Genomic DNA, 11,801 nt, shown 5'->3' with positions numbered 1-11,801 from the left:
GATCATGACGTTTGCTATCAGATATAGTACAGATAGACTTGTGTTGAGATTCTTTGCTTTCAATTTTGTAGTATAACATGACGGTGTGCAATGTCACCTGTTTTCTGGATCCTCCGAAATGCACACTTTGAACCTCTTCGCTGTATTTACACTGGTAATTTTCGGAGAAATCCATGTGTACAAGAACTTCATCTTCAGCTAAGGATTTCTTTATTTCACTTGTCACTTGATACTGATGCTTGATATTGGCGACATGCTGCCTATACTCTGCAATTAGTATTATAAACTTTGAAACCAATTCATGCTTAGTGCAGCTGATTTCCTCTTTGCATGTATTTTGTTTCATCTTACTTCCATTTTCAGTCTCCCCGTTTTGTTAGCCATTGCTCATACTTAATTTTTTCTTCTGCAAATTCATTAACTATCTGAATTGGATCATTGTTGCTGCATTCCATACAAGTTTTCTCTAAGCATTTGAAATCGAGTTTTTTTTCACAGGTTATTCGTTGAAGTATTTCATTAGGCGATCTTTCTTCAATCATTCCTAATAACTTCATTTTTTTCACAACCAACCCAAAATTGTCACACAAATTACAATTGCATGTATTTCGCTTATGACAATTTGGTGAAACAATCTAAAATGGACGTCCTCGACAAAATTGTGGGTAGCTAAGATCTTTGTGTTCTGGAAATGTGTCGGTGAATTTTTGGTGTAAGTTCTTCAGAGAGTCAGATAATAGTCTCTTTTGTTTTTTCTGTTTCCTCTTTGTTATTGTGTCTTTTTTGCCCGGACATAGCCGGCTATTATCATCATTTTCAAGAAAACTGATAATTAAATTTTGAAGTTTTACTTTCTGATGTAATTTCCTTTTTTGTAAGCCAACTTTTGGTTTCAACAGGTTTTTAGAAGTCAAAAGAGAAATCTTTTTCATAAATCTGTACTTCTTAATGATTTTACCTGTTATCATACTTACTAAGGTTCTTTTCTTACTCAAAACCACCTCTTTCTTGAAGTTTTCATTAATTTGTTTTTTCAGCACTGCTCCAAACTCAAGGTTTTGACGAATTATCTCAGGAACTTTTTTACCACTCAGCATTTTTTTTACATCTTTCTTTGGAGTATCATCTTTCTTTGATACTGCTCTGAAGTACTTTTGTTTGTACTTGTCCCTTTGTCTCTTCAACTTCATATTCTGTTCTTTAAGTTTATCTAGTTCTATTTTCATTAATTCTCTGTTTTGCTTCCTTTTTTTATAGCCACTAGCAACTCTGGAATGAGATGGGGTGTTTTCAGGCACATCGTGATGTTGAGGGCTTTGAGGAGGTGTCCCGACAATTAACAGTGCCTGTTCTATTTCTTTTATCTTTTCTCTGTGTTTTTTAGCACGCTCACGCCAGCCTTTCCGTATCTTTCTCTTCTCACGATCACTCATTTCACAAATTTTTTTTCTTGATGACTTTTTTCTTTCCTTATCTTTCCTTTTAACCTCCTCATATTTCTCAGGATCAGCTTTCAATTTCTCTCTTGCACGCCTCATACTTAGTTTTTTCACCTCTCTTCTTCTCTGTATTTCTTTCTCAGATTTAATTTTAGGTTTTTCTTTTTTTTTTCTTTTTTGTTTGAGCTTCCTCCATTTTGACTCTGGAAATTAAAAGAAAAAACGTTTTTAATATTTTATCCTGAAAACAGTTTGTGTTTTGATAGCCATAATGCAGAATTGAAAAAAGGCATAATTTAAATAAAGCAGTAGGGTCTACAAATAGGGTTTGCCTATATGAAGATTATGCATGAAGAGTATATGAAGGTATGAAGACAATGCCTTCAGGTATAAACCTTCAAATATATAAATAAATTCTAAAACATTTTCCAAAATGGTTTAAAAATTTTTTATTTCCTACACAACTGAAGATACTGCCTGAAAGCTTTTTTAGAAAGATAGATATAATGAAGAAATAAAATAATTTCTTAACATAAACAAGCAGCAAAATATTAAAAAAAAAAAAAAAACCCTACATGAGAAATAAATAAAACATATCCATATCATTTGCTGCCAGTTTTTTTTTCTTTCAAAGACATTATGTCTAGCATATATATTATAGCAATGCTTAAATTTCAACTAACTTTGTATTTGAATCACATCAATTGACATAGTGTCACATCCATGGACAAACTGTGTCCACAGATGTGATGTCCACGGATGTGATAAAAACGACCATTTCCCACATTTAAGAACATGTGCTTTTGAAGTTTTGAATTCAAAGTTGAAAAACAAATATTTTACACTTAATATTATCAATTCATTGAATTATTGTATTATCTCACCTGGTTATTTTAAATCTGTATGAGCCACAGATGTGATGAGCTGATCTTTACTCTCTGTAAATCAAGGACAAAAACTTTAAATAAAGTCACAGAAATCTCAAAGCAAGCTTCTGTTTCTGTTCCACTGAACAAAATGGCTTCTTGAGAGTTGATCCTTCAACCAATACAGTTTGATACTGCCACCTGGGAGAATTTATTGGCACTTTCTTTTCTGTCCACAGATGTGACTATTTCTCTGGTTACAGGCATTAAACTTGCAATTAAATAAATATGAAAATTAAATTTTAACTTTAAATTTTTGAGAAGTGTGTACTAAATGTGTACTTGATCAAAAATATAGCTTAAGTAGCTAATTTCTTGTTTGGTGCATAAAATATAAAATAATGAAACAAAAAAAGTGAAGCGGTTACAGTCCACGGATGTGATAAATCACATTCTGTGGACTAAATTTAAACAATAAATAAAATATTTTTTTCTCATTTAGCAACTTCAATATATTCCATCAGTTGTATTAAAGTGTTTTTAGCCACTTGAATTATTTTCTAAACTTTTATTCTTTATAGTAAAAACCAGAAACACAAATTCCTGATTTTTCTGAGAATGACCCATTTGTGATTAAAATTTAGTACTATTTTATCAGAAAGCAATGTGTGCTATTCTTCTAAATGAGGAATATGCCTTTGAAGAGAGACTAAGCTACATTATGGCTTATTTTCTTTTGACTAGATCTTTTTATAGTGCTCTTTTACCTCTTGCTCAATGCTTTGTATAGAATTTGTTTTGTTCATTAGTAACACGTTCTGAATCTAGATCATTGGTGTCAAAATTAATCCAATCAATGCTAATATCTTTGATGTTTTCTACAGCAGTAACAAATCTCTCTAAATTCATAACTCTTTTCCTTTCAGAATTTGCAAAAGATTTTTCCATGGTCAAATGAAAGCAGTACTTAGTAAGTGTCAAAAAGTAATTTTACCACTCAGAAATAAGTACTATTCTATAGGGATGGGAATTAAGGGTGGAAGGGAGTTTTAGGTTTGCGCTGTGTTGATTAGGATAATGGTGGTTTGATGTGCAATAAATTGTTCTGCAGTTTAGAAATAACAGAGACAGAAGGTGGTAATTTCGTATGTATGTATTTCATATATATTTTTGCTGAATTGAATTTTTTTTGAGATTTGTGTATTTTTATTTACTCATTCATAATCAAAATAAATACTCTTGATTAGTCTATTCAGTAAGTTATCGCCCTATAGCCAGGGCAAAGGCAAAAATACATGAAATGCACCGCCAGCTCAGTCAATTCCAGCCAAGGACCGACCTGCCTTGCTTTTAATCTTAGAGTTGAACTGAACCATTGCTTCGGTCACTCATCTGGTCAGTGCTAATTCTGTATTAGCTACCAGTTTGTTTGGCACTCTTGGCTTCCTTAAGAGGTTTTCCACCTTCAGCTCAGTCACTCCTGTGCCGGGCTGATGAGTGCTAATAAGCACGAAACTGCAGTCCTTGGCTAGAATTGACGGAGCTGGCGGTGTATTTCATGTACTCTTGACTAGTTTATGAAATAATCAAAATAGTATACTTACTGGAATACTAAACCTAAGGAATTGATAAATAACTCCTTAATTGGTGTTTTGTAAGAGAGATTCTCTCATGGATTTATAAAATAATTTTTTTAATATTTATAAATATGATTTTTTTAGCACAATAGTTAATTTTGTCCAAAAGAAATTCTGGAATATTTACGAATCTGGGTATATATACCACATAGGTAGGGAAAGTGCCACAAAATATTGAGGAAGGACCTTGTGCGACAAGCAGTGTGAACAACAATAGTATAATGCGTAATAGTATGATAGAAAATTTATGTATAATCTTCACGAATATAACAAGCAATTGGATAGAGTTCTGTGTAGAAGTGAGTGAATCTAATTCTGAATTTCCTCGAACAAAATTGTTGGCAGGGCTGTTAGATGATACACTAAATTATTGAGTTTTGGGGAAAAACGTGGGTGAAACTGAAACATAATGCTTAGTTTGCTCAGAGCAACAGTAATTCATTTGTTGCTCTGCGGTAAGAATTTGTAAAATCATTGCATTATTATCGATTATTCAAGAGAAATTTAAATAGTTTGTATCTGGTTCATATCTTCTCATCTATTGCTCAACATAAGAGCAAAAGCAACAATATTTTGTATGGAGCATTTCCTGTTTTGATAATTTTGTGTGGTTTTTGACATTTGGTGGACTTCTGATTTGTCTTTCCTTTTCCAGCAACAGACTTTACATGTCCCTCATCTCAATCTGCTATGACTATTAATTTGATGGTATCTTTAAGTAGTTAGATCTTTTGACCATAATTTTGTCTGGGGTCCTTTCTCCAAAGGCTATAGAGACGAATGTTACGGAAGCATTTGGAATACATGATACTTAATACTTCATTGTATTACATATCGGCTTTTCAACCATAATTTCAAAACAGTTCACTACACTTGACAATGGGTCAAGCCAATTAGTCTTATTCCTGAGATCTTTGCTGGCAAAAAGCTGCCATTTTCTTATCAAAAACCCATCATTGATTTGGTAAGAACCAACTGCAAAATATCTAATAGCTAAAGTTCTTTCACTTTTTTAAACATATAATTTTTTGTTGCTTTAATCAATAAGAGTACAGATAATTGTTGTAATGATTACAATAGTACTTTTATTAAAAATAGATACACAAAATTCTACTCATTCCAAATTGTCAGTCATTATTTCCAACATCAATAGTATGAGGAGAAATAATATACATTGGCTTTTGCTTTTCTTTTGGATAGTTTTGCCATTTCAAACCGTATTTTTTTGACACGTCACATCATGATGAATTCATTCTTGACATATCCCTTCTCAAAACAAACTCCTCTAAATGTCAGATAATGGTCCAAATAAAATTCCTGTATATTTATCAGATGTTAAAGCATCATAGAAGTTATGTCGCTCCTTCATATTCTGCACGAAACTTTTTTAGCAGCTGTTGTCTGGTATGTTGTGAATCAAATTCAAAACCAAAAATGACTATTGGGAGGAATAACATTTTCTTGTTTCGTAAATACCAGGGTTGGCTTTTTGCCGGCAGAAACTGGTTTTTGCCCTGCCAGTGGCAGAAACTGGTTATAACCGATAAAAACCGGCAGAAACTGGTAGAAACTGGCAAAAACTAGAAAACGTTTTTAATAGCTCAAGTAATTACTTAATGACAAGCAATTAAGTAAAATGAAAAATATAACTCCATTTCGTCTTTGCAAAAACTTAATATAATAGTTATTTAATAATTAGTGTGAAAATATGTTAAACAACAAGACTGACATTTCCACAGCAAAGTAAATTTTATCATAGTTGAAATTGCTATGTGTTAGAAATTTTAGCCTTGTGATGTTGAAAACGTAACAAATTTTCAGTTTGTTACTTATAATTATTTTGTTTGCATTTAATGTAAAGTGTAATATATATATCAAATATTTAAATGAATACAGATTCATTTTATTTCATTAAACTCTAAAATACAAGAAATTGTCATTTTACACTTAATATAACTGAATAAAGCTATTCTCAAAGAACTTAATCAAGCAGTTACTGATAATCATTTACTCGCCTATATGCTCTATCCAAAGTATTTGGGAGTAAATTTATCATGTAATCAAGAAGAAAGTGCCCGCACTTTACTCACAAATATTAACCCTGATTATGTACATTGCTTTACAAAACAAATCGGCCCCTTTTCCCAAAACCTATTTTTCCAATCATGTTGTAACAACTACTCCAAATACCGCATGGTGGTCCAGTTTCAAAAAATGTGCTATAGATGAAAGTTTTGTGAATCTTGCTTGTTCTTTGAGGATAATGCCTGCTAGTTCTGCTGGGATTGAAAGAATCTTTTCAAATTTCTCCGTTGTGCACAACAAATTGAGAAATTGGTTAGATTTGGAAACGGCGTCAAAACTTTTATTTTGTTATAGGCTGCAGCAGTGTGAAAACAATGTAAAATTTGATTTTGAATGGTGATAGTGTTGTAAATAAATTGTATTTCGGTTAATATTTAATTATTTTTCTTATGCATTTTCTATTGTATGTCAGCAATTGCATTTATGTCACTTTTTGAGTTTCTGCCATAAATGTGGCAGAAAGGGGTTTTTGCCATGCCGGTTTTAACCGGTTTCTACCAGTGTTTTTTACCGCCTTGGCAGAAACCTGCCAACCCTGGTAAATACACCCATGTCCAGAAGATTTTATTTACAAACAATGATTCTTCCGATACTTCATTAAAAATAAATTTTCAAAACATAAATTCGTGTTGCTCCTAATAGCACTAATTCAAGTATCTGGCGATATGAGTGTGCACCACATTTTGATTTGTCGCTAGTTCTGCATATCCTCAAGCGTTTAATCACCGAATATTGCATTCGGGGGTGTGAAAAACCATTTTGGGGCCCGTCACAAGCAGTTATACGGGGCCCCTCAATATTGCTTAACCCTATGACCCTAAATATATTTCATCCCTCATTTAAAAAATTTTGGGCCCCTGCAGACTGGGGCTTGGGACAACAGGTGTCCCATCTCCCCCCTGTGCACGTTGCTGATTGTATTGGCAGCTGGATGTCTATTACTTAAAAATCTTAAGGCGCATTGTTTTGCAATCTGTCGCTTATAACCCCAAGCAGCATACTTTCACAATGCTCATTATTTGTGAACATATTGCAAAAAAAGTTAAAACGGAAGTAACAAAAATGCAACCAACGTTTAAAAATAAAAATCCAATTTATGGAGAATAATTAACTCAGTTTTCAAAAGAATGATAATATTTTAAGGCAAAAACACCTGAATATTTGCATTATTGTAAAAGAATTTTTATTATCATAACATTTTAAAGCCACTTCTAATGTTACTTGTTAGGAAGTAAAATTATTATTAGCATTACAAAATTATCTTCTGCTTGCTCAAATGAGATAACAGAAATGTCAAATATTAAATTTTTACAGTTTTTCTTTTTAAGGAAATTGAAATATACTAATTTTCTTTATTAGTATTCTGTAGTTTGAAAAACAGTACTTTCTTGTTTGCGTAACGTCGAAGAGTTAAACATTGAAAGAGCAGCTGAAAAAAGTCACATGCAAAATACATCCCGCAGTTTAGTTGAAGGTCGTTTTGAAGACTTAATGTATGGTAAAAATAAAATCTGCATGAAGACACAAACAGCAAGGCCTAAAAATGCCATACCAAATAATATGGGTAACATTGAGCTGGGAAAACACTTACTTTCTCATTGTCCCAAACCAGCAGAAATGCTGGACGGCTAAATACTCGGTACTCGGCCTTTCACTACTCGGTCGAGTACCGAGTTACCGAGTACTCGGCCTTTTACTACTCTGCCGAGTTACCGAATATCAATTATATTTTAAGTAGAACCACTGACACACATGTGATGAATTTTGAACTTATTGGAATAGTAGTATAGACCTCCTTGTACATATAATAGTTTTTTAAAACTAAATTCCTGCTGAAATTTAATTATGCATTACATAAACAATTTTGTTTGTGTCAAAAATTTTACAAAAAAAAAAAAAAAAAAAAGAATATTTTAAAAATAAATAAATAAAAGGTATGATAATCAAGTTGGAATTAAAACAAATTACAGTAAAATCCCTCTAATGCGAACACTAACAGGACAATTTTATTTTGTGTCCGCAGGACGGGTTTAATACTGTTATTTGTATTGGAACTGGGGAATTAAAAATTGTCTGCGTAAGAGGGGTGTTTGTTAGGAGGGGTTTCACTGTATACCAATCAATTATAGTTCTAGTCTGCCAAACATAAATAATTTTTAAAAGCAAATGTGCAGGAAACATAATATTAAGATTCCAGGTAAATTTTGTTTCCAGTTCAAAACCTTCTAAATTAATCCCAATTCTCGACATTAAAAACATCTTTTCTTAATTTATTAGCTGCATGTAAGCCCTTCATACTAAAATGAAATTCAGTTCCCCACCAAGTTTATAAAATTAGTCCTTGATTCTTACGTTATTGAATTAAGTTAATATTGGATGTATCTCTCAAGTAAAAAAGAAATTATATAACTGTTTTATTTTACAATTCTGATTTAAAAGAATGAAATGTATTATGCCAGGGCTTAGTTCTGGAAGGAAAAAAAAAAGTAGAACTACATTTCATTTAATGGAACAAGTTTCATAAACAGAGCAGTAGTAAATTAATGCAATGCATCACCTTTATTGGCAACTTTTCTTTATACAATAGATTTCTTTAATTCTTGGTTATTTCAGTTGTCAACCTACCTGTGGAATGCTTTAGCCAGGATTTTTTCTTCGACTATGTCATCTGCTACCTTCATGGTTTTTTTTTTCCAATAGCATCTGTAAAAGCATTTATAAGAAGGAAAATACTTTGAAATTATATTATTCATTTTATTAATGTCTTCATTTCAAATAAACAATTCCTCCTGTGTCTCGGTAAAATTGCAGGTTTTAGATATTTTACGTAGAAACAAAACCTCTACATAATTTCAATATGACAAAAATAAGAAGGTTCTGTAATGTCTAACATACAGAATGAAGCGATGCCTGCAATTAAGTTAGGTGCGTCATTAAGCTTAACATTTATCATGGTTCTAAATTGTTTTTCTTTTGAAGGTACCAGAACTGAAAATTAAACGTTCGTAAATGTTAATAATAAAAAATAGTTATATTCATTTCAATTCAAATGTGCTTTCATTAATATAAGATTTTACCTCACAAATCTTATTCAAATTAAAACTTCGTGAGTAAATTAAAACTTCGTGAGACTAATATTTTTTCAAGTTGAATAAGCTGTACAAAACATATGCTAAACAAAGATATTAATATTTCAAAAAAAAAAAAAAAAAAAAAAACTTTCAAACGAAGGAGAGAATCCTTGCTCTTTTGGAGTTGCAGGGTTTTATCCTAAAGCAACTGCGGGGATTTGCCTCATTTTGTCACTATCTGAAAAACGCGCGATGTTGGTTTTAAGCATCCATTAGAAGAACTGTTTTCACTTGAAGGTGAAGCTTTAATGTAACCGTATCAACGAATAATTCGTTGGTTCTTCTTTTCAAACTCTATATCTGACTATGTTCAAGTAATGTGTTAGAAAAATTAGATAAAAGTAGTAAAAAACAGACTTATCCCTCTTTCTCGTCTCTGGAGTGCCTGGTCAGAACAAGATTTCATAGAACAATAGGTTTCCATAAAACAAACCCACCGCCTAGAGGTGAATTCCTCATTCTAAGGTGATCAAGTTAAAATGTCGGTGTATTCTAAAAAAAAAAGCTTTGTAAGGTATATTGTAATGTTTTTATGCTTTTGAAACATGAAACTTGTTTATCGTTTAGGAGAGACAGTGTTTTTAATAAAAATCTTGCTTCTTTAGTTACATACCAGCCTGGTATGCCGTTAAAAGTCTCTCTCTCTTTTTTTTTGCAACAGCGTGCTGATACTTGCACCATGATTTTTCTCCGACAGAACAGAAACCGCATTGAGGGTAAACGTCTGTTGACAGCTTGTAAAAGTAACAGCTTGTTGAAAATAGGCCACATAGCCCGTGTCATTGCCTTAACGCTATGCAGATTTTGCTGAATGGCAAGTCCATAATATTTTTGAATGATATCAACTTGAGCATCGGTTAGTATATTCCTCCCACCGTGAACTTTCCCATCGGACAAGACTTTACGTCTCATCCTTTCTTTCAGGTTGCGCATTCTTGCACTCATTCATTTCTCAACGTGCCCAACACTCTCCAATTTCTCAATTGTACTGTCATTGCTATACACACAGTTTTATTAGTCTCGTAGGCTTTTGAATCCTCATCGCCTAAATAAAGTGCATACCGTACACCATACTGTTGTACCAAACGTTTGAAAAGTGCGAGCGAGCACTCCACTGACTTCCATTTGACTTCTAACACCATGAAAATTATTTCTGCAGTCTGGTTAGATTTGTCTTTGCTAATGCAGTATTTAGACAGTACTTCTACGTTCAAGACTTTTCCGGTGTCTACACTAATCGTGGTAACGACACCATTTAACGATGTGTATCCCCGCTTCTGCCAAATCCGTCAACGGCGACTTCACAATTGTCAATATGTACAATTGTTGTTTTCCTCCACTGCTCCTTTTGCTGTATCTTTCATACTATTTACACAAACTTCTTTCACAGCATTTTCTAAACGTTCGTTATATTATGCAAATCTTGTTGGAGGATCTGAAAGATTCATCGCCGGAAGGCTCATCGGAAGAATGCATCGCTTCTCCATGTAGGATTTCTTAATTTGAAGACTCTGAAAGTAAATGATAACAATCATTAAAGAGCAAATAAAATTTTAAGCACTGGTAAAATACTCGTAAAAATAGCTTCGAAAATTTAGCAGGAACTTCTTTGAAAACTATTTAAAAAGCTTCAATTTAAACTGAAGTGTATGGATAAATTTGATGCACCGGAAAATAAAATTTTAATTCAACTACTTGCAAGTACACTAAATAAATTTGGTATCTAACATTAATGACATCAGTACCTTTAAAATAGAACATACAAGAATTAAAAATGTTCACTTTGTTTTTAAAAATAAATGTGATTCAGAAAATAGTAGGCAAAAGGGCCTCATTTTGAATACTTTAATTGATGTAAATAAGATGTATTATGCGAGTATAAGTTAACAAAAAGATAAAATAAAAGGCAAAATATGTTTTAATGCAATTTCAGACTTGCCAACCTTGTAAAATGGAAAAGCAGAAGAAAAAAAAAAAAACAGCCCAGTAAATTTAGGCCAAAAAATAGGGTCGATGCGAAAGAACCGTAATTATATGAAACTGATCTCAGTGCCAATGAACACGCAGATTTTTAATGTTCCAAGTTTTGCATTAATTGTTTAGGTGAAACGTATGAAAATTCAGCGTCTCGGCAATATTTCGAAGATGAGGGTGATGACGATATTGAATGATGATGCTTTTTTTTTCTAGATTTTTACTAACATTACTATCTTTCTCAACACATTTTACAGGTTCTGTAAGATATTATGTCAGTTTTTAAAGTACTAAATGAATGACATTCTGTAATTTGTTTGAAAATTCTTTAAAGATCACTTATTTCCTTCATTTCCTTTTCTCATTCCAAAACTGGAAATTGCAAGATTTCTTTAAATCATTTTGCAGTTAATATTTAAAAAAGAAAGCCATGATTTTTTTATTTTAGAAGCTTTTTTGTTTGCAGCTTATTACGTAGAAAATAGAAATTTTAGTTTTTGGTATCGAAATTAGAAAGACATAAATCATAACATATAGTTAATCCATAATTTACGTTTTTGGGTAAATGATTTGTCAAAATCAATTTAAAAATTAGACACTGATTTATGCCATTGTTAGATTCTAAGATTATTCACAACATTATTTGAAACCTATTTTTTCAAACTTGTA

The 11,801-nt window shown here is 32.1% G+C and overlaps 1 protein-coding gene across 1 annotated transcript; it reads right to left on the bottom strand.

The window, feature by feature from the left end:
* Positions 1-461: 461 nt before the first annotated feature.
* On the bottom strand, positions 462-2,802 carry LOC129230093 (uncharacterized). The gene is made up of 2 exons (XM_054864488.1): positions 2,324-2,802; positions 462-1,642 (listed from the first exon to the last, which is right to left on the bottom strand). The coding sequence occupies exon 2, from the start codon at positions 1,536-1,538 to the stop codon at positions 636-638; it is 903 nt and encodes a 300-aa protein (XP_054720463.1). The 5' UTR covers positions 1,539-1,642; positions 2,324-2,802; the 3' UTR covers positions 462-635.
* Between the last annotated feature and the right edge of the window lie 8,999 nt (positions 2,803-11,801).

This window comes from Uloborus diversus, chromosome 9, assembly GCF_026930045.1.
Source record: "Uloborus diversus isolate 005 chromosome 9, Udiv.v.3.1, whole genome shotgun sequence".
NCBI classification, from domain to species: domain Eukaryota; kingdom Metazoa; phylum Arthropoda; class Arachnida; order Araneae; family Uloboridae; genus Uloborus; species Uloborus diversus.
The sequence above is the reverse complement of the archived record's forward strand: the minus strand, read 5'-3'. Positions and strand labels throughout refer to the sequence as shown.